Genomic DNA, 23,304 nt, shown 5'->3' with positions numbered 1-23,304 from the left:
GTGTCTGCCCCAGGAGGGGAGGGCTGGATGGAGGTCGATATGTGGGGCAGATCTGGTTCGTGCAGGCAGCAGGTCTCCCCTACCCTGTGCAAGCAGCCGTCCTTCTTGCTCTGCCCTTCCCTAACTACAAACACAACCCCAGAGCTCGGCCTCTGGCTGGTAAATGAGCCATGGCTACTGAAGAGGCAGCTGGGGCCATGCAAACCTGCACTGTCGCTTACTGGGAACAGCCTGCCTCAATGCACGTGCTTTGTCCGCGCCAGTGCACCGTTAGCGAGGTGGAGACATGGCAAGAAAGAGCATTGACATTGCAGTTCTCTCTGACTTTAGAAGACTTGGGAATGTAATGGTCTTGGAGGCTCAGAGATGCACATTTCTACCTCACCGGAATGTCTGAGATTTAGAAAATCTTCCTGTCCTGCAGCAGAACAAGCTGTCTGCATTTTGAAATACTAAAAGACATGTCTCGAGTCAGTCAAAATGTTTTTGATGTTTTATTTCAGCTGTGACCTTTTAGTATGGGTTTGGAGATTTTTTTTATTTTTTTTAACTATAACTCAACTAAAAGCTTTGAAATGGCATGTCTGAATAATTTTGAAACTTTTATCTCTCTCTTTTCTTACCTGGCGACAATCTTCTCAATTCCTTTCCCCTGCAAACCCACAGTTTTCACTGGTCTAAGCAAATACCTACTTCCTGCTTAAAAAATCAGTCAATGTAATCTAAATCTGCTTGATTCAATTAGAAAGGGCCTTTGCAGAGCTGTAAAGTCAGGGAGTTTATCTCTAGAATGCTAAGAGGAGGCAAAGAGGTCACCAATGGACATAAAATTAACCCCAGAAAGAGTTTGTCCTAGCTTCTAGTTTTAAACACTAGCAATTCTGTCTTTGGACTGAGTCAGGTAATCACAGTAAGAAGCCTCATAAAGCACCTAGAAATTATTTGATAGTGAGACACCAAATGAACAGAGATGTGCATCCACATGTTTTACAGTCCTGACTACAAGCAGAGACATTAACTGCTCATTCACTGGCAATTGGCTCCAAATCCCTATAAATGCCTTTAAGAAAATGTATGTTCTTGAGATTTACCACCAGCCCAGTCTCCCCTCGTACTTGGTCTTGTAGCTACTTCACTAATAATGTGAGACACAAGGGTATGAGCCACCCAGTGGCTCAGCACCAGAGAAAATCTATTAATTCCTTGCAGACCATATTGGTTTTTAACCAGCCTTTACTCCAGCTCCGTGTCCCTAGCATGCAGAACTGTCTCTTTGGTGGTAATTCACTGAAATCAGGGGAGTTTCACGGCTGTATCTGTGGATCCATGCCTTGGAGCCTCCTCTTGCCTTTCTGTGGCCCCATATGCCATGTCACGACTTCAGCCTGGTGCTGAAGCACAAGTGCGAGTGAGCAGGACGATGCCTTCTCTGAGGCTGGCATATTAAAATATCAGGATGTGTACATATATGAATATGTGTTTTGATGATATACGATGCCTGTAACTTTGAACAGCTCAGCCTGAGGAGGGTCGAACCGAGGTGCAAAGGAAGCACCCCTGTCTGGCCCAGATACAGCAGAGGAAATCTCTGCCATAACCAATGATAACAGACCTCAGCAATTACCCAATTAAAGCTAAACCCGTCTTTAATCAAGACACTTAATTTAAGAAGCCTTTGGGATTTTTTAGAGAAGGATGAACTCCTAATCAGCGCAGAGGGAGTTGCTCTTGTTTGTTCCAGGGTTGAATTTGCCCCCAAACTTGCAGTTGCTAATCTTGAGAAAGGGAATCAATCATTAGTTTTTAATAAAGAACTTGTTCCTTGAGAGGTGGGGGGAGGGACCGAAGTCATTTCCCCGGATGATTTGGAGTTCATTAGTGCACTGATCAGGGGAAGTGTGCGAAAAAAGTGCAGATGAATATTCCTTATTTAACCTCCAAACCAGTAATTCAGAAAAAAAGCAATTTCTTCTAAATCTGAGTTCCAGGTGACTGCCTTTTATCTGAGCTCCATTAAATTATTCCCCTGCTAAATTCTCACGAAATAGGCTGTTTGCTCCAGCAGCTGTTGACTCCCTGAGTTCATTTTGCAGCCGAAACGTTCTGGTTTTGTAAGTAACAATCCATCTCCCCTCGGCGAAGTGAGGGCTTAGGGGAAGGTGTGTGTGCCTGGGCTGCAGCTTTCCCCACTGAATCCCCGTTGTTTCACCGGCACAGAGACCGGCTGGATGAGCTGGTTCCTGCTCGTCTCCCTGGCTGTGTGCAGCACTGGAGTACGAGAGAGAAATGTGAGAGTATCTGGCAGCGGTGCTGCCTCCTACAAAGTCAGGAGGCAGTGTCCTCAGCATCGCTCATCGCACAAGCTTGCAGCTCGTCCTGCCCTCACTCTACCGCAGCGTCTCAGCCAGGTCTCCTCTCTTCAGCCTCGGTTATTTTTCCCTTCCTCGGTTGCCCTCTGTGATTCTTCCCCAGGGTTTATTTCTGTGCGGCAACCACTACAGCCAACTTTTCTACTGTCTCCTGTTTATTCTGGACGTGCACACTGCAAGTTTCTTACGGAACCCTTTCCAAAAATACAGATATATTTACTTTTACTGACTGTGGTCAGATCAGCAGTTCCAAAATCCCGTAGGGATGGAGCGTTAGGGGCAAAGAGAAGTGATAAGCTAGCATGCTCTGCATGCCAAGTGCAGCTGGCTGAAAATAGCCTTGACCTTTTTATAAACTGAAGTATTGTCCGGCCCTGTTTTCACTTTCTGACGTGTTAATGTGCTGGGGGCACTGGGCACAAGAACTGCCTCAGCATTTCTGGGATGCTCTTTGCTTGGGGCATGTTTACCTTTATAGATTTCTTCCTCTGCATGAACTCTGAGGCACATGAATATTTTATAAAGCCTTTTATATTTCTAGCTATCATTTTTATGGCAAATTGAGCACCCCTCGTGTCGTATCGCTTCCCTTCCTTCCTCTCTTCGGTGACCCGACAGCCATCAGTGCGTAATTCCTGCCCTCATGTGCCTCACCTTCTCTCTCTGCTGTCCCCAAGGAGGGTTCCATATCCATGCCCCAGTGCATGTGGCTTTGCTGCTAGCTAACAGGCTCTGAAGGACAGCTCACATAGCTTGGCCCTGTGCAGGTATGCAGAAAACCCCAAAAGTCTGGGATTCCCTGCCAGGAGCAGAGCACGCTGTTCCAGCAGCGTGGAAACGAGACGGTGCTCCCTGGGCACCCTGGGGACCCCAAGGTCTGGGGGCCCAGATGTCCTCCCTTTGCTGTAGTCCTGCCGACACCCAAGGAGGAGATTCTTCCAGTCAAACTCTTTAACTGCAGGTTCAGCTCCATGGACAACGCAGCCCCTTCTGCTTCTCACCAAAACAGGTGAGAGGAGAGCCGGGCTCTTAATCTCGAGGGACCCAATGGCACCTTATCACATCTTCTGAGTTGTTCTCCCACAAGCAGCTTGAACGTCTGGTTTATCTCCTCTCAAGTGATAGTACACTGTTTGTCAATCAGCCTTATTTCGTAACTAACACACCGCAGGTGGTTTAGCAGCCTGAGCATCGGGGCTGAAATAGCTGCCTGAACTGGAGCCCTGGGCCTGAACTGGGAGGGAGCTGCTGGAGCCTTTGGGATGCTCGGGGGCTGTGGGAAGGGGGCAGAGGGGTGCCTGGCTGGGTGGCCAGCTGGGTCAGGCTCTGTCCTTCTGCAGAGTACCAACTCTCCACAGCAGGAAATTTCAGTTTTACAGTGGATTATGAAGGCAAGGCTGGAAAAAGTGAAATCCTCTTTTCTCACTTGGGTAATTAAAGACCCCAGGTTATTTTGCCTTGGGAATACATCTCTACCTGCCTGGCTTGCTCCTACGGCAATGCAAGCTGCACTCCAGTGGCAAAGTGATTCTTGTATGCACAGAAAGTGGAGTTTTAACAGCCTCTGAAGTGTTTGGTACGCACAGGAGGACCAGCTTCTCACAGAGGCTGAGTAGTCAGTACAGCAAGTCTCCCTCCTCCTTGCCTTTCACCAAAGCCTAAATCTGATTTTAGCAATTAAGCTGAATCTGAATTCTTGAAAGCATATGGCACCAATTCTGATCGCTGATCACCTTTGGTAAGTTGGCTTGATGCAGCCAGCTCTTGGTGCTTTTGATTCTCCAGCAGGGAACTGTGAAAAAAGGAGGATGCTTTAGCGCTCAGAGAGACTAGGTCTGGCAAGGATAGCTCCAACGCGATTCTGTTTTCCTCGCTGAAGGACCACCCATTTCTACAGGATCCCTGCTCTGGAGCACATGCAAGTGGGAAAGAGAAGCTATCAATAACTCCACTCTTACAAAGGCAGCAAGCCATACAGCACATACAGAAGACCCCTCCAAAGAAAATGAAAGAATTAAAAAGTTAATGAATCCTCAAGAAGCTTTAAGTTTGCATACAGAAATCAGAGTGGGGAGACTCACCAGTACATTTCTCTGGCCAAACCCACAGATGAAGATTAATTGAAAGCCTTCAGGGACGACAAACAGAACAATGTTACTGTGGGGCCAACAGCCTGTTTTGCCATTTGTTCTCTGCATGTCAGCGTGGTATATGAGTGCTGCTGTGGATACAAGAAGAAACAACCTTGTATTTGTTCCCTGCATTTACCTCAGACACATTCTGAAGTTTAAACAGTTTGTAGCGCTCAGTTTTTTGTCTTGGGCTGCTTTACCACTCCCATCATGGAAATCCCTCCATCTAGGGACACTCCACCAACACGTTTCTTTGAGACTTGCCGCAGATATTTCGGTAAGTAACGTGCTTTGATTGTGTTCTGTCCTTTCCACGTTCCCTGGCTGAGGAGTGCTTCAGCAGATGGACGTCGTATGAGGAATATTTGTGGGAGTGGGCTGCTTGGAGGCAATAGCCCAAAATACCCGTGTAAGGGCTTGAGAATAAGAGTTGTGCCAATCTGCACTGTGAGCCTGTTTCTGAGATGTATACTCATCCAGATGACAGGCTCTGAAGTGTATGTTGTAACCTATCTGTCCCGTCATGCCTGCTTATATTGCTAATGCTGCCAAACTACCTGAAATTGCAGAAATTACATTATGTATAGTTTTGAAAAACAAATAAACCTAAGGGGAAAAAAATGTGCTGTTTGTAGGGTAAAAAAAAAAAAAAAAGCAAAAGGCAGAAAATGAACAAGCTATTACTATTTATTGTAAATTAATCACTCATCTCCAGATCTGACAAAATAACTCAGAGGAGGCTGGAGTCTCTTTCTGCTCTATTTTCAGCCAGTGCTGGAAGCAAAAGTGCCAAAAATCTCTCTGCAAAGCCTGTTCTGATGAGATTTCCAGCCAGTTTCATGAATCAAGTTGGTTTGGATTAACTGTGAATAAGCCCTTGGGCAGAACTAGCGCATCATGGGTTCATTGATCACAGACACTTCTGTGCGTGAGATCTGACCCAACACTCAATAAAGGCAATGAGAAACCTCCTGGGGCAGCTTATCCTAGAGCTGCAGAGCCTCTTTGCAGTTCTCTCCAAGACGGCTGGAATTGGCTTTTCCCATGTGCTGGAAGCTGGACTGGGGTGAATCTTGCTTATGTCCACAGGCCCAAGTTATAGGGTTTTGGGTCAGGCTCAGGGACACTGTACACTGGTCATTTAAAAAAAAAATGCAGTAAATGAGACTTGGTAAAAATCAAGCTCATCTTCTCCTCCTGCAGCTCAGATGCCTTGTTTCCCAGCAGCAGTTAACAGGGATGGATTTCCTTCTTCTGGGAATCCCCATCTTTTGGGATTGTTTAACTGGGGGCACAGTTTCAGGGCTGTTCCTGGAGGCTGTCTACACAGTAGCGTTTTTTAAGTTATGCATTTGTGTTTATCCCTGTCGGAACAATTTCTAGTGGTGCTTGCTCTGAGCCCAAAGGTGTCCGTAATCAACTCTGTGATATTTGAGGAGAACGCTGCTTCAAAAGGCTGCCTCTGCTGGCGTGTGATGTGTGTTTCACATGTGACGGGCTACACAAGAAGATCATCTGAGAAAGCTTGGGAACTTTTAATCCTTGAGGCTGAGCCCAGCCATTCACCGACTTCAGTTTGGGATTTGGGGACCTCTGATTCAGCCACGCCTTTCTCTTTTGGCATCGAAGCCAAGAGCAGACCATGTTCCCTTTCCAACCCAGAGGAAGCCAGAAGCCTTAAAAAATAATAATAAAAATAAAAAAAGGAAGTTTTGCTTTAAAGTGAGTTCCCCAGTATGGTAGAATGACTGGTATGATTTCTGTTATCACAGTGATGGAAATCCTGTGAGACCGTCCCCTGCTTGGCTTTGAAATGCCCGTTTGTGCCTGGTTTCCTCCCATGCATCTAAATCCCAGCCTAAGCTAAGCAGAAAGTTTGTTGCAGCCACTGCTTCAAGACATGGATAAAACCTTTCATACCCCCTTATATATTAAAGACATTTTAAAAACACAAGGTAAAATATCTACAGAGTAACAGAACTAGCTATGGAAACAAGCATGAGATGAGGAGGAGCGTGAATTAGTGAAGTCTGGGTCTTCAGCAAGCAGGGGGGTAATTATTTAGAGAGATGATCTCTGGACCCAGCTGAGCTGTAGCTGGGTGGTGATGGTGGGAGGCTGCTGGGGGTTGGATTTGGTGGATGCTCCTCAGGTGCCAGCCCTCTGGCACAGGGGGCAGCGGTTGCGTCTCAGGTTTGTGTGAGGCACAGACCTGCAGGGCAATGATTCCAACACTGGGAGAGCTGCTGGCTCTCTTGCTGCTTCTGATGGCCATGCTGCCCTCCTGATTGTGCTTGCTGTACTTGACTGCAAATCCTGGGAGCTCTCAGTAGGCAGGGGATGCTGACACCCTTGCTGTTTTTTTTTTTTTCTTCTCCTTTGGTGTGTGTATGTGCATGCTTATGATCACAACCAACCCCTGTTTGGAGGACTGATTTGTAATAGAAAGGGGGAGAATATAGATCAATAGGTTTCCCATTGTATTACAACCTCTCCTTGCCTTTTAAGCCCTTCTGAGGAAGGAAAGAGTTAATGTATTCTCCAGCATTTTTTATCGTTTCTGCAGAATAATCACCGTTTTAAAGATGCCTGCCTTGAAATTACAACATAATCCTCTGCTTGACTAAACCCTAAAAATCTGGTGGCTGGTAGATAAAAATCATTGAGAATGATCATTTCATTTGAGGCATCAATAACTTCAGCAGAGCTGCTAGGACAACGCTCAGCTGCTCAGAAAATGGTGAAGAAAAATTTCCTGTGTCAAGTAGCTCCCTGCTTGGCCTGTCATCTCCAGCCGTGCTGGCCGAAGCTCCTGGGAGTCAGATTTTCTGGAGGTGGAAGTCCACTCCTGAAGGGCCTCAGGGTGTGTGTTTTCCTTCAGGGCTTTTCTCTGAGAGGGTGGATGGTCGTGCGTCATTCCTTCCTAGCCTGTTGGGTCAGTCACTCGCCCTCGCAGCCCTCAGTTTGGGGCTGATGCAGGAAGACAGGCTGGAGTGAGCCTCTTTGTGCTGATTAGGGTCAGATGCTATCACCTCAGGGGCAGTTAATTGAGGGGTATCAATAGACAGCAGCAGGCCATTTATCTCTCTAATTTTCCTTTCCCGTCTGTTATTTAATAAAACAACTGAGAGGGGAGCTGTATTAACTTGGCTTTTATCTTTAATTTTGTGATTGCAGTAGAAGCTGGCGTTTGAGAAGTCACTGAATACAGGATAGCATTGGTTCTGTAATAATAATAATGTTGTTTTTTCTCTTTGAAAATAACTCTGGTCTTTAGTTGAAAGATTTAACTGTTGCTGGCAGTCAATCAGCCAGCACAATTTGGGCTCTGAGCACTTGATTAGAATAACTTTAAGGAAAATTGCCTTCCTGAATCAAGTAAGGATCCATTAACCTGATGAAACAGGGTTTGCTTATCTGAGAGGTTAAGACTGAAAACACAGCCTGGGCTGCATTAGATGAGACCTCTTTTGGAATGGCATAAAGACAGAAAGTAATAAAAACACCATCTGTCATGTCTAGTCAATCAGATTTGGTATAAGAGAGGAATTATTCCTCCGACTTTACTGTTATTAGCTCGTCTGTTTGTTAACAATGGGAAGTGTCAGGAATGCTGAAAACTGGTTCTATTGCCTCAAATTATTTCTAGGTGTCTTTATCTCGGAGCGAATGAATATTAATCTGAGCTTATACAGCAAAGAAATATTTCTAGCTGAATACAATGCTAAGGCGTTCCATGTTGAGTCTGTTTGGTGATTGATTGTTAGATGTAAAACTGAATGAGAGACGAGGAAAAAGCGCCATGTACACTTCGCTTCTGAGAGCGACTATTTCTATAAACAAACCACTTCTTGCAAGTTGCCAAGCACTCAAAGGTTTCTGAAGTCAATTGAATGTATACCCCGTGAGTGGCCTTCTGTGTGTCGTAGGGCCAGCGTGGCCAGGTCTTATTGTGTAGTCTGGGCATAGCCGAAGGTCACGTGAAGGGTGACTGCTTTTTTCAGCACGGGTTTATTAAAGCTAATAAACGTTGGTACTAATGGATTTCTCTGTCACTAAGTACCAGCGTGGTCTCCTCTGTTTACCAAGGGCTGTGCAGAAGCACTTGGAGACATCCGAAGCTGAATACTGAACAGCAAAGGCATCAGCTACAGGCACAGGAGGTGTAAGGGGTGGTGGACAGCCTGTACCAGCACGTCCCCAGCACCACTGCTGCGGTGGAAACACCACCGTCCCTTGTCAGGCTCCAGGGCTGAGGCTGCAGTGGGTGCATTAACTCACCCGAACAGGCACATCTTTCCCGTCATCTGGCAACAGCTGCAGCTGGCACATGCTGATGCTGCCTGCAGCCCATGTGTACAATTTCCATCTTGCTTTTGCTCCCTGTTTGCCAGGCAGCTGCTTTCTCCAGGAAAATAGGTTTAAGGAGATAGCACGTGTTAGAACTGGTAAAACCTCTGCCAGGCAGGTTTTGCTCTGGTCAGATGCAGATGGGGCTACAAACTGGGCTACAAACTGTCAGAATATGTGGAGACCCAAAAGTTGGAGACCCAACTTTTTATTTTAAAGGGGTCTCTGTCTAGTTTTTTTGCCTCTCCCTCAGGGACCTGATAGAGGGAAAACCTGTGGAGCTGCTGAGAGCTGCTAACACTGCCCATCTGAGCAAACTGGTCCCTGTGGTCACTGCGGGGGGAGGCTGAAAAGAATGGATGGCACTGCCAGCTCATTAGGAAAATGCAGGGAACCAGAGTTAATGAATCTTGGATGAGCCCCTGACCTGCGTGGCCCTTGGTGTGGCAACGGAGGGAGCTGGTCCAGCAGGATCTGATTAAAATCTCAGTAGAAATGCCAGTCCCTAGAACGCAGAGGGCTGTATCATATCTGTGCTTGCATCTGGGAGGGGTCGCTGCTGTAGAGCTGAGATCTCTCTGGATTAGATCGGCATTTTTTTTTATTAGGACAGAGATATTTTAGGGATTTACATGTTCCCTGGCCTTGGCAGCTTGCCCTAATGAAACACTGATTACACAACAACAATCCAACTTAAGCTTTAGTCAAAAAAAATCAGCTGTCCCGAGGTATGGTGAGAATAGCCTCTGCGTGATGGCAGAGATTTGAAATTGTGCAGTGCATTACCTCTCCTGACACAGAGAAGCTTGCAAAGAAAAAACAATCAGGCTGTTTATTGTGGACGCATGGAGAAAAAAAAATAGAAAGAAAAGGCTACAATTAATGCTTGCCCTGAGATTCTCCCAGTTCTGTAGCCAGATTAATAAATGAAACTGTTCACCCCAGATGTATGGAAGATTAGTTCTGCTCGTCTCTCGTTTCATGTCCAGTGGGGTTAAGGCTAGGAAACCTGTGAGATTTGCTCATGGTGCCTGATGAATAGCAGAGTCAGAACTGAACCCTGCTGCCCCATCCAGCAGCCGTGCACCCTCCTCCGCTGTCCGACAGACCCCCGGTGCTGGGCGTCCCTGCGAGCGGGCTGCGAGGAACCGACTGCTTGCAGGACTCCAACATTTCTCACTACCAGCTGCCCCTGGCTGAAGGAGAGGCTAGCGGTGAGTAAAAGCAGCTTTCTACGGCAGAGCTGGATGGGAGCGGGTGTGGGACTTGCCACCAGGAAGGAGCTGCTGGCCAGCTGAGGGGTCAGTGTGAAACGGGAACTTCCCATGGCAGTATCCATCCCAGAGGCTGGAAGCGAGCACAGAGAGGAGGGCAATGCACCCCAGAGGTGACTGAGACACTGGATGCAACTGTCCTTTAGATTCCTTCAGACCTGAAGCTGCTGCAGCATCTTCCTCAGTAGCTGTTTTTCCTCTCTGAGCCTGTGGCAGAATAAATCAGCATCTGTTTTTTCTTTCCTGTGATAACACTGAAGGTGGGGAGGGCAGCTTGATGGACAGACTGCTGAGCTGGCACGCACGAGGTTTCAGTGGAGGCTGCCTTCATCAGGACAATTTTTCCCTCTTTTGCTCGTCTCTGAAGTGCAGATACTGATACCTGCTCAGTGAAATGCCCTGACACCTGCTGCTGAACAACACTGTAAGAACCTGCTTATGACACCACCAGGGAGAAAATGTTCACCAAACAGCCCTCGGGTGCCTTTCCAAAGTCCTGCCGCACCACAGCCATCCTTCTTCCAGCTGCAGGGACCTCCCACCTCCTTGCTCTGTGAAGGGGACGATCCAGCCCCAGGCAAGTGGACTGGGCAAACCTTCAGGTTTTTCTCTTTCCAGGCTATCTCTGTTATTCAGAGGTTTTGAACAAAGAGCCTGAGTCATGCCCAAGCCAGGCAGCTGTGGTGTTGGGTGTGTGAGAGACGAGCCCACCTTCTTTGTTAGGGGCATAAAAAAGACATTCAGAGTTTGGCACTTACACCCTCAGGAGTCAAACAGCACTGAGTAGGGGGTTAGAAGCTGAGCTCACATTGCCTTTTACACTTTCTTTTTTTTTTTTCTTTTTTTTTTTTTTTTCCCCCAGAGGACACTCTGTTGCTGACTTTACATACCTGTGTGAACAGTAAAACTGGGTATGTTTTAATCAGGGGCTGTCTCTAAGAAGTGACTTGCATTCTTTAAATCGCTAAAGGGGACATGAAGGACAGAAAATACAAACATCCCAGGGATCAGACATGTGCCCTTGGGTCCAGATTGCCTGGGGCACCTCGATGTCCATTTTTCTTTGTCTTGAATCTGCTGAAACCAGTGCTACCAGTCGGCTCTGAGGCAGGACACAGTACCTTATCGCAAGGCATCAAGTACAGCTCGGAACCTTGGGGGGAAGCAGTTGGAAAGGAATACAAGAGGTCGCTCAGCCCCAGCTCTCCTTACTGACAGCCCGAATAGTTAAATTATTCCTGGTTTTCTATGCAATATGTAGCTTTCCTTGCTTTATACTTACTGTATACCAAATACTAGAGTATTTACTTATTTTTAATCAGTGGTTTGTTCCAAAGGACTGCAAGTTTAATTCTGGAGTCTAATTTTTGTGATGATTTTTGTGATGCTCCCATCCTAAGAGCCTAGAATGTAGTTTACATTTGTGGTTGTACTTTGTGCTGGGTTTTCTTCTTCTATTCTCCCTTTTCTCTTCTTCTCCTCATCTGATCAGCTCTATATTCTGTGTTTTGCTTGAACATTCCCTCCAAATAAAGAGAAATATCCAATTTTTTTTCATGCTATAACAGTCTTATAAAAAGTCCTTTGGAAAGAAAAGCTGCTTCCAGATGTGTTTTCCGCCCCCTAATCTTCTAACAGAAGTCACAAGCATTACCAAGAAAAGCTTTTTATTCTTCCTAGCAACTATTCTCTTTCCATCTTTTCTTTTCTATTGCATTGTCTGGCCTATCATGCTCATTCTTCTTTTCTGCTTGTTTTTCACACTGCTTGCCCAGAGTCTAATGCTGCTAGCTGTGCCATCCTCTACTTTGTACTTATCTATGGTACTCATAGTATGACTAATGCTCCCTGGATCCTGGCCACACATCCTACATTCCGGATTTAAATCCTTCTTACCATCTATCTTTAATATATCTGGTATGAATAGTCTGCTCTTTTGTAGCCATAATTAAAGTTTTGCTTCAATCCGCCTTTCGCTCACAATTTACCATCACCCTTTTATGAGTTGTCTGCGCTGTTCTTCCTTTCACTTCAACTTGTGCATCCCTTGTTGCCCTGTCAAATGACTCGTCATCCGTAGGACTTTATTTCTTGTTTCATTTTGGAATTTGATCTGCAGATAGCTTGGGCCGCTCGCTGTTGCACGTGCAAGTAGCTACTGCTGCATGTGTCCTTTCACTGTAAGGTTCGGATGTCTGTCTGTGTTTCCCTAGCGCATCTTTCTAGTCTTCTTCCCCTCTTCCCCTGGGCCAGAGTTAGTTCAGCTAATAGCAGAGTTCGGTAGCAACTGCCCATATGCTTGTAGCCTTGACTATATTTTGTATTTTGAGGAGGTGAAGAGAGATACAGAGCCATGAAGCAGGTGGGACTGGGATTTCAGTGCAGTGAGGAGGGGAAGAAGGATGTGGGTGGCTTCGGGGCAATGGTGTGTGGTGATGGAGACTCCACGTTACTGCTTAACGCGGAGAAATGGCTCACAGTGAAATTCTTTGTCTGTAGAATATATCTGGGGCTTTCCCCTGCAAGGGAAATGCCTTAGATCCTTTCTGAAAGGAAGTCACAGCAGTTTAGAGGACGTTATGGGGGGGAAGCAGAAAGGAATGAACAACAGAAGCAGGCCAGAAAAAATGTCGATCCTCCTTCAGGTGGCTCATGGCTCTATGGTGAAAAAGGGGCTGGGAGAACGGCATGTCCATGTTATGTCTGCGTTCCTGTGTGACACGTGAAGAACCAGAAACTGAAGCCGGTCTGTCAAAAGGTGATGAAACCTTGGGTCTTCTCACAGTCTTAACTGCTAACAGATGTGCATAGTTAGGGCCAGCTCTGTAGCTGGTGTACAGCCCCACAAGTCTGTCTGGTTTTATTGCCAGCTGTAGGTCCTGTCTAGCCACAGGTCCAGTCCCTGTTCTCGTCAGGTAGTCATCACTTTATTGAAAGATAATGTAGTTACAGTGCAAAGCAACTGCCTCTGAACGTCCACAAGAGGTGCCATGGTTAGAGGCCGTATTCATGAAGGTGCATTCCCTGGGACATTTTGGCGATGAACAGAGACTTCAGTGTGACTTCAAGATCCAAAATAAATGAAAGTTTAACTATTTTATTGGTGACCAAAGGACTGCTGTTGGAAGTGAAACATTAACAGGAAGACAGAGCGCCGAGAGGTTCAACGAGGGTCATCTTCAGGCACAGCAGAGCTGGGGGCCTCCAGTGTGCCCGGAGCAGCAGGCATGGCAGAGAAGGATGGCGTGCTGCAAGCTGCAAAGGAAGCCCAAGCTGGTGAGAGAGCTTTTTTAGATTTCTTCTTGCTAATCATAGAAGAAACTGAAGGCAGAAAGGTACCAGCAGTGAGAAGTTTCTCTGATTGGAACAACACAAAAATACGGTAAAAGTACTATAAAAGTGTGACCAGTGTATGTGAATTCAGAGTAAGACTCATTAGAAAGAGACCAGAGTGGCTGAGCTGGAAATCAGGAAGGAATTGTACCACAAGATGAATGCAGATATAAATGAACGGATCAGTTGAGTATAAACAGATTAATGTGTACAGCACTGCAGCAGGAAGCAGCGAGAATCTAAGCGCTGTAAATGCAAAGGGAAAATGCAGATTATCCTCCTGTGGATTTGGGGATCTGAAAAAACTTGAATGATGAACTGAAAGTCGTAGAATAATGTATTCATGGGAACTTCTGCCTGTTCAAGGCATCTGGTAGCTGAATATTACATTTAAGCATGAATCATCATGCAGATTGCCCACTTGCATGAAGGACAACTCAGAAAAGAGGAAAGCTCACAGAAAGCAGTCCTTGCTTTCATGTTTACCAGTTGAAGTTGTTTAGAACATGATTTTCACAGAAATTCAGGAGGGACAAACTTCAGAAGGGCACCTCATCCATCTGCCTGTCAGTTATTCTTCTCATCTCATCATTGATGAAAATGGAGAATAGTTGATATCTGTGCCTTTTTTTCCTGACAACAGGTAGGGGTAGCATTTGATGGTTTTCTTTCCTGAATTTCATCTTAACTATTCCAAAGCCACGAGGTGGTCTCTCCCATTTAGCAACACCATTTTGAATTAATTGCCTGTTCTCCCCCAGGCTCACCCCATCCTGCTTCCAGACACAAAGATGAGCAGCACGCTGGCAGTGCTAATGTTCTCTCTGCTCAGGGGAAGCTGAGGACCTGTGTTTCCTGCCTTCCCAATCTGATGAAAAAGTACTGCTAGCTACCCTGTGAGGGATTTTCCAGTTGCCCGCTGTACGGGTATTTCATCTGAACCCTATTTTCCTTGTGAGACATTAGCGACACTGGAGTCAGGATGCATCATGTCCATAGCTGCTGTAGCTGTTACACCACTGATCCTGTCACCAAAGAATAAAACAATCTGATTTGAGAGCACTTTTGCCGATCCAAAATGGCTGTTTTGTAATCCTTACTCTCCTTTTGGTGCTTATAGAAGGGATTGTCTGATCAGGTGTCTCCCCAGCTATGGAGGAACATGCCTGGGCTGTCCCATCCTGCCTTTTTAAAGGTAGTGGTGAAGCTTCTCCTGCCTTGTGGCTCAAAAACTGCATCTAGCACTTGAAGGAGAAATTCATCAGGTTGTAAAAATTTGAGCACATTTTGAATATCCAAATATTCTTTAAGTGGTTTTTGTCCCATTTCACCCACATTTAACTGGTTCGTTTTAATGGTGTTAAGTATCTTGGTTCTTTTTTTTTTCTTTTTCTTTTAAGCGACGACAGACAAAAAGAGCACAACATTTCTGGCTTCTCTGGATGAGCTTTTGTTTGCTCGTTTTCTAGTTTAAATAAGACTTTCATTTCCCTTCGTCTTTCTCCAATATTGACAGCATTTCTAACACCTTTTCTTATTGCCTTTTGTGTCCCCCGCTAGCAGTAATTCGTTTTGTGCCTTAGCTTTTCAGCCTCTATCACTCTATGCTTGATCTGTTTGTTTATACTCATTTCAGAAATGCCACCTTATTTCCATCTGTGGTACAATTCCTTCCCGATTTTCATCCCAGCCACACGGGTCTCCTTCTATCGAGTTTTATTCTGAAATCACTTGTATCTGAGTTGCTTGCAGATTTATTCTCCCTAACTTGTTCTCACTGTTTGGCATGAGTTGCCATTTATTTCCAGACGTTTGAATTCCTTTTCTGCCTTTCTGTCTGAGAAAACCTCCTGGCAGCTAATGGCCTAAACATCTCTGCAGTGTATTTGACAAGTAGCATGTTAATCCCACCGACTGATGTGTTTTTTCATGCTAATATTAAAAAGAAATCTTTTAGCTTATGTAAAGCACAGGGCTGCGTACACACGCAGAAAATATAGCTGCAGGATGCTGAAAATATTAAGGCATCGCATTGCATCGGCGTGGGAGCCCTGCAGAAGGGATGAGAAACCTTTTCTGTCTTGCTTTTGTTGTAGTCCTTTAATAACTTGGCTGTGTTTGCCCTGCTCACCTGCGCTTGGCAGAATACAGCAGGCCTCTACTGGGGATTGTCTGGAGATACTTTGGCTAAGAGATACCCCCAGCCAGCTCAGAAATATTCCTGCTGCCTTCTACACGGTGTTAGGCTGCAAGGACTCGTACGTGCTGGCCTGGCGGGCAGGAGACAGGACCACAGTGCTCAAGGCCTGTTCCTTGCACTGCCCCCAGCTTTGGGTATGCTTTTGGGTCATTCTCATGGGTTTAATGAGTCCTAGCTCCCTGGAGGCTGTTTGTGACACCTGAGAAGTGGCCCAGATGAAAAGCAAGGTTGCACGGGAGGTAGGAAGCATAGGAGGTGTTTGTCATGTAGGGAGCCCAGAGGTGGAGGTGGCCTTTTGGGTATAGGAAGTAGAGATGGGGCTTGGGGCTGCTCCGGGGTGCTGGCTGTGCCATCAGATTAAACTGCCCCCAGGGGAAGGCAAGGTCATTCCGGGGAGCTGGTGTGGAAAGGTGCCCCGGGTCAGCAAAGAAACGATTTATCGCAGTGCAGGCGTCCGTGACATCCAGCGTCCGAGGGTTTGAGCGTTTCAGTGGCCATGACTTGCGATGGGTGGGTGGCTTTTCAGTGGAGCGAGATCCCCACAGAATAAACCTGCCGTTACCACGCTGGGAGGGAGATGCACGCCTTGCTCCTCAAGCTGCAGGCTCCAGAGGTGGCTGGGACTCGGGATTTTTATGCAGCTCGCATCTGTTCAGCATACAGTGCCGTGCTGGGCTGATGCACGTAGGATAGCTGGGGGCATGCCAAGCAAACAGAAGGTCTGTGCCACAAAGTGCTGACAGCCCCAACCTGTGAACGATTTCGGCTGCGCTCCCTGACTCTTCCTGAACTCTGCAGTTGTCTTTCCTAGCGGCATCTCCCTCCCCTTTCGGCCCTGGCTGCAGAAATGTGCTCAATTAGGGTTAACTCAAACTGAATCAAACTTCATGCCTGAGGTTGGAAATCTTCCCAGTCAACTCACCACAGCCACATAGCATGGTGGGAGACAAGGCGAGAGGGGAGATGAACGCTTTTCAGAGAAACGAATCCAAGGAAACTTTGTTCACTTTTATTTCTGCAGGAGATGATCCCCCCAAAGGAGATTTCCCTGTTCAGAAAAAATCCCCGGTGAGTGTTACAGCTGGTCTCCTTTTCTTTGCTTTCTGCTCAGCTTGCTCTAAACATTGCAAGATCTCTCTGTTCTTTCCTCTTTTGTGCTCTAGCTAGAGACAAACACCCTTTCTTGCAGAGAGTTGAAATAAGCATTAGCAACTCAAGGCAAAAATCCCTGCACTAACCTGATTAAGTTAAGAAAGGACAGCTTAAAGGGAAAAAATGAACTGTCTGCATCTTTGGGAAAAAGGGTAAGGGTTTTCACTGCTGTCTTTTTCCTAAATGCTCCTTTCCTTGTGGGAAAAGACTTCCTTCAGTGAAGTGAAGGGGAATGATGTGAGTGGGAGGGAGGGAACTGGGCTGTACGTTTGCTCAGTTTGATGAGACACCAGGGAAGGGTCCCCAGCTTCTGCCCAGAAGAAGGAAGGACAGGGACAGAGGACAGGCCACTGATGCCTGTGCCAGAGCCTCAGGTTTACAGCTTTGGCTGTGAGCTAGAGCCAGATTCAGCTCCTTGTTTTCTTACCTTGCAGCTTTGATGTTTGTGTAGATTCTCAGGCTAATTCTGGTTGGGTGCTTGGCCTTAAAGTACTGTACGCTGCATTGATTTGGGGGAGAAAAGGGCTTGTTCTGCACCTGCTTTGGTTTGCAGGACAATGTGGTAATACTTGCTCTTGCAGTCAGTCATGTCATTAGCAAGCCAAACCTTTAGCTCACAACGTGAAGTAGTGTGCAGACAGTAACTATTGGCTATCCACAGCTCCTTAGTTCCCTTTTGCAGCGAGCCAGCAGGAGAGAGGGGTGAAAACAAACGCCTGCCACTGGCACTTTAAATGACCTTTTTTTTTTTTTTTTTCCCCCCCCTCGAAGACACAGACTATCAGACTATCAACTTCCACAGTATCCTTAAGAGCTCCATAATCCCGCAGATCCCAGGCTTACCGCGGTTAGCTAAGCACAGCACAGTACCTGTGTGCTCCTGAATCTGGGCTTAGCCTCTTTGCTTTTGCTGGGGCTTTCTGCTGAGCAAGGTCCTTCTCTGCAAAAGCCAGCACACTGCATCCAGCTCTCGTCATGGATGAAGGCCGCCCACTTTTGGATGTCCAGGCAGGCCATAGGCAGGTCAGTGATACAGCAAAGTGAATACCCCAGGGCTTCTGCCTGTGCCGATGCTGTCTCATGGCACACAGGCCAGGTGGAAGTACCCCTGCTTGTAAGTCCCTTGCTCTGTGCTTGTAAGCAATTACCCAAGGTGCTGGCTCAGGCACTTGGGCAGGTTTGGCTGGGAAGTCACTGCCTCCTGCTCTCCTTTCCCTGCTTGCCCCTATTCATCGTTAGGAGGTGCCTCTCCCAGAGCAGGAGTGGCTGAAGTGGGCCGCTGCCAGGGTTTCTGACGCTGCAGGTCACAGCGAGGCATGTTGTACCTTCTCCCGTTGGAGCTGAATCCAGCAGGGCTTGTGCATCGGGTGTGGAGCGGTGAGCTCAGGCAGCAGTGACCCCGACACCTGGCTGCCTTGGGTTTGTAGAGTCACGCTCTGCATCTCCATCAAACGTTATTAAATCTCATGAGTGCTGATAGCGAGGGCTGTGAAAGAGAGAAAGAAAAATATCCCCAGTACATCATTTTACTTCCAAGTTCAAAAAATGCCTCCAAGCACCCACAGGAAACATTATTTGCCTCTTACAGCTTTTCCTCTGTATTATGAAGAGCTTGTTGGAGAAGGGTACTGTGTGTGTGTCTGTTTCTGTGTTTGTGCATTTGCAGCTTATATATGCTACCGTTTTTAGGCTGGTCTCAAAGCAGGAGGCCCCAGTGCAGTTTCCAAGGGAGCCCACTCTGTCTTAGAAGCCATGTATTGAGCACGATAGTTTCAGCGTAAATAATAAATGAAATGGATAATCACATATTTATTCAAGTAAAACAAAGAGGCCAAGGATTTCTTAATAAAAAAGCATTCCACAAATAGTGAGAGAAAAGTATTTCAGAAAAGGACAAAAATATTTGTCTTTAGAGACGCTGGGTTAAATAATGGAAAGTGGGTTTTTGTTAGGGGTGTTGTTTTTTTTGCAGACTGCCAGCATCTTCTCTTCTGTGGCTCTTCTATAGTCTCGCATCATTACCTAGAGTCTTGTAACCTCGATGCCATTGCTTGGGAAATCCAAATAAGCTCAGGTCTCGTGGTGGAATTAACCTGAATAAACATATCTCTTTTCTTATCTGTATTTGCATTTGGGGCTCTGGGAAGTACCACAGGAATTCATTATTTCTGACACGAGGCACAGAAATGCATGTGAAGGGTTCATCTCACTTCACAGGCCCACACCGTGGCTGTTTAAAACTACGGATAAAAACGCAGCTGTTAATCTCACACCCACCTCATCCCTCACCCCGTGCAGGGCCAGCCCGTCTCTCCCACTAACTGGCAGGGTCGGGCAGTGCTCTGAAAACCTGCTCTCCTCGCTGCGAGGCAGTGGAGTTAAGCAGCTTCCAGCAGCTCCCAGCTGCTTAGCTGCGACTGCCGGGGGGCAGCAAGAGGGCTGGGGGCCCGCACAAGGTCGTGCTAAGACTCTGCTGTCCAAATGCCATGTATTTCGCTCAGAAACTTCTGATTTTAGCTGGAGAAAAGTTGGATTCAATGAAAGAGTGGCCAGGCTCAGACAGGTTTGAGAAGCCTGTAGCTGTTTTGTTTAAATTTTGATTAATAAATTGAATTATCCATAACTACGATGGCATTCTTAGAATATGCAATAGAGGCTATGGCTGATGCTCTGCCTCAGGAAACATGGTGACACAGTTCGATGAGACTGGGGTGCAGACACTGAGGGCAGTGGTTGCAGGGGAAGGAGCAGCTCCCTGGGGTCTGTCAGCTGCTGAGGCAAGGCCTGGTGCGAGGAGAGGCAGCTTTTGGGGGGCGGGAGGTAGCTACATGTGAAGTGTAGGAAGAAAAGGCATCTGAAGGTGGTTTTGCATCTCCGTGGGGTTTTATATTGTAGCAGAGAGGCGGTAGGACTCTTCTGCTGGAGCTGCAAGCATGGTGGGCACTAGCTGGTGGTCTGTGAGTCCCCATGGACTTCCTTACTGGGCCAACACCAGTCAGGCTGATTCACTGGGGAGCCCTGACCAAAGCAAGACAGCTGTGCGGTCTCCTCACGCCTGTGAAGGTTGAGGGGATCCATCCCACAGGCCATATAGGCCGCAGTGAGCACTTGGGTTTGGGACTGGCCTCCTCTCTGCTGCCCAGGCACTGCGGGTGAAAGCTTCCACAAACCTGGTGCTTTCTGGTTTGTTTCCCGCAGAAACTCTGTGGTTCCAACTACCCCCTGAGCATTGCCTTCATCGTGGTGAACGAGTTCTGCGAGCGCTTCTCCTACTATGGCATGAGAGGTATGTGGCCCGTGTCTAGGAAGAGACTTGTCCATCGCTGGGCGTCCGTACACACCAGCCTGGTGTTCCGGGGTTGTGCTGTATGTGGTCACGGTTGTCTTTCAAAGTAAATTGGTATTTTGGCATGAACAATGTGCCCTAACATGGGAGCTAGACCTGCTCTGAGCACAAGTAGTGACTACAGACCTCCAGTGTCACTTCCAATTTAATTTTTTATATGATTCTCTGTCTTGAATGTGGTTTTCCAGTGTGTGATGTGTTTCACTTGTGTGCAATCAGTGTCAGAGGACTGAATCATACAGGCACCTAATTTGCAAATAGAAAAAATGCATAAACAGAACTACAGGTTAGGGTAGGATAAGATAGAAAATATAATTTCCAGCTAAACAAAAATGTTTATGAGCAAAGAAAGCCTGGTACTGGCATATCTCATATGAGCATTTCCTGTGTCAGGGATTATGAGGAACAGGTCTGAAAGCGCTGATCTTTCCACAACAGTGCTCATAGCTGCTACACAAATCAGTGTTTTTCTTGTCACTGTGATGTAGTTTCCTGCTAACCTGCAGAGATGCACATTAATTATCTGATGTGGTCTGCTCGCTTCCTTTTAGCTGTCCTGACGCTGTATTTCATAAGCTTCTTCCACTGGGATGAGAATCTCTCCACTGCCGTGTACCATGCCTTTTCCGCTCTCTGTTATTTCACACCTGTCATCGGAGCCATCATGGCAGACTCGTGGCTGGGGAAATACAAGTAAGCAAAGTCATCTCTCTAATTCATACAGAATACATTTATCCCATGCAGTCTGCAGGAGGTTCAGTGCTGCGTGTGCTCCAGGTTTTGAGCTTGCCCAGGGTGCGGCAAAGACGTGCTTGCAAAGGTCAGCTCCTCTCTGTTAAAGGATGAACAGCCGAGCTGTTTGCTCACGCTGTTCTGTGCTCCTCTTTTTCCCAAGGACCAATAGGCAACAAAGTTCAAACAAATTGAATCACACCAGGTTCCTCCACCCTGCTTCCGCATGCACCTCGAGGAATCTAAGGTGTAGCGGTTAACCCTCAGCTTGCTGAGATCTGTTGCTGAGACAGACTCAAGGATGGTGAGGAAGCAGTGTCATCTTCTGGATCTAGTGGTTTCAGATGCAATGTCACTAGTTGTACCCACTTAACTTACGCTTTCTCAGCACAGGGGATGTGTGAGTGCACACATTTTTGTCCCAGAGTAACCCAGGTTCACTCAAATCATCTCCCTTAGCACATAACCAGGTAAACTCTCCCTGAGAAAATTAAGGAGTCCTCCCTTAGACTGATAAGTTGTGGGGCCATCATCTGCCCAGAGTGGTGGTGAGCAGCTGGATACAGGACATTCTTTCCTTGGCACTGTCTGTTCACTGCCTGAGGAGTCTTGCTGTCAGAGTGATGAAGTGCAGCTGAACCTTTCTCTATAGGACTAAGCGCATCTGGCAGGAGAGCCTCAACATGGAAAAAAACAGCTGCAATCTGCCTTTTCAGCAGAGAGCTTTTAAAGGGATATCAATATTCTTTTTCCTTTGTGCTCAATATTAGTTATTCTCTTGTCCTTTAGAATGAAAAAACAAACAAAAACAATTGGGAATTTTATTAACTTCATTATTTGAGGTTTCACCTAGCAATGTTCGTTGCTTTTTGAGGCTATTAATCTTGCAGCAGGATGATGTGAGAAGATAAATCATTATGCACATTTTTGTGCATTAGATAAGAGACTTCCCTATGTCTTAATGGGTGGTGGCTTTTACTGTAGTAGCTGGGCCTGGCCAATACCCAGGACAGGATAACAGATTAGAGAGGCTTTTAGGAATGATCTACTGTGGCTCTAAGTTAGCTGTTGCAGCCAGGGTCTGGATATGTCGAGGACCACATCTGTGCCCAATAGCTCATTGGCTTTCTTCTAGCACCTCTTTCCTAACACGTCCTTCCATTCCCTCTGTGTGTGTTTAGTCTGCATATAAATACATAGCTGTGTTAATCCTGAAGATGTTGAAGGAGTGTAATGCACTCAAGAGCCTGGGGCAGATAGATGAGCTCAGTCCTTCAGAGGTACTTGAGATCCAAACCAGTCTTGTAACAGGAAAATCATACCACTAGTTTGGATGTGGCAGTCAGGTGGGTTGAGTGTGGGCAACAGACCCTACAGATGCCTTCCAGCGTAGGGATTCAGTTAAGTGCATGCTACAAACTGCCAGTTAGTAGTAGTCTGGAAACCGAGTTGGACTTGAACAGTGCTTGCCTATTTGCCTATATCTATTTGCATGGTAAGACTGGAACGTTTTTAGTTTATTATGCCCAGCAACCTCTGCAAAGAAAATAGGGTCTCTCCCTCCTTAATCTCAACCCATTTGACTATCTCTTTCTTCCAGTGTGTTCAGTGCTGACACAGAAGAGTTATAGGTGTCTGCGATACCAGAGATACGGACAAAGCAGTTCCTTGTGCATCTGCCAAGTAGACCTTCCGTATCAGGAAGCACAGGCACACTCTGTTTTCAGATCATACATCACCCAGCACCTTCAGTCACAGCTGTTTGCTTTGTTCACAGGACAATCATCTACCTCTCCATTGTGTATGTGGTCGGCCATCTGATCAAGTCAGTGGGCGCAATTCCATCCCTGGGCAACCAGGCGGTTCACGTGTAAGTAGCTGTCGAAGCCATAACGCTGTAGGAGGTTGCAGTGGTAGGTGGCTGACCCAGGATTGCCATTTGTTTCACCTCCATGAGGACAGCAGTCTGGGGACCGTGCATGGGTTGCTCTTACCAGGGAAGGGTTTGGGATGTGTGAATAAGCAGAAGAGGGTGTTCAGAGTGCGAATGCAGCAGGAGGAGTTGGAAAACACTGCTGAGACCGAGCCCTGTGACACAGGGACTTCTGACCATGCCTGTCTGCTACACCATGCCGCTGGAGTTTGTTTCTTCCATCCAACTTCCTACACCAGCCTCCTTCTTCCCTCATTTTCTCATCAGCACTGGTGCCCAGCTCAGCAAGATCCCCTTGTGTGCGTGGGAACACAAACCCCTAAATACACATTTTCTGATGTGTGGCAGAGGAATTGAATTGTCTGTGTTGCCTCCAGGGTACTGCCCTTCTTGCCCTCTAGATTCCAAACCGATAGGAATTTCAGAGTAGTTCTCCAGCTGGTGTCTCTGAAACCACCAGGCTGTTTTTGCCTAGGTACTCAG

General features: G+C 46.7%; 1 protein-coding gene across 9 annotated transcripts in view; it reads left to right on the top strand.

Moving 5' to 3' along the window:
* Positions 1–23,304, top strand: part of SLC15A2 (solute carrier family 15 member 2) — a 78,459-nt gene that overhangs the window by 15,374 nt on the left and 39,781 nt on the right. For 3 of the 9 annotated variants that reach the window (XM_066999199.1, XM_066999200.1, XM_066999198.1), the window contains exons 2-5: positions 16,680–16,726; positions 20,009–20,096; positions 20,708–20,849; positions 22,666–22,758. In XM_066999199.1, the coding sequence (XP_066855300.1) occupies positions 16,680–16,726; positions 20,009–20,096; positions 20,708–20,849; positions 22,666–22,758 (370 nt within the window). Of the gene's footprint in view, positions 1–4,244; positions 4,779–13,262; positions 13,402–16,396; positions 16,727–17,609; positions 17,834–20,008; positions 20,097–20,707; positions 20,850–22,665; positions 22,759–23,304 lie in introns of those variants that run through there. The other 6 variants (XM_048072225.2, XM_048072226.2, XM_013171216.3 and 3 more) reach the window with 6 other exon arrangements.

The sequence above is a fragment of the Anser cygnoides genome, chromosome 6 (genome assembly GCF_040182565.1).
Source record: "Anser cygnoides isolate HZ-2024a breed goose chromosome 6, Taihu_goose_T2T_genome, whole genome shotgun sequence".
Classification (NCBI taxonomy): Eukaryota; Metazoa; Chordata; class Aves; order Anseriformes; family Anatidae; genus Anser; species Anser cygnoides.
Note: the sequence above shows the minus strand (reverse complement) of the source record. Positions and strands in the feature narration are given on the sequence as shown.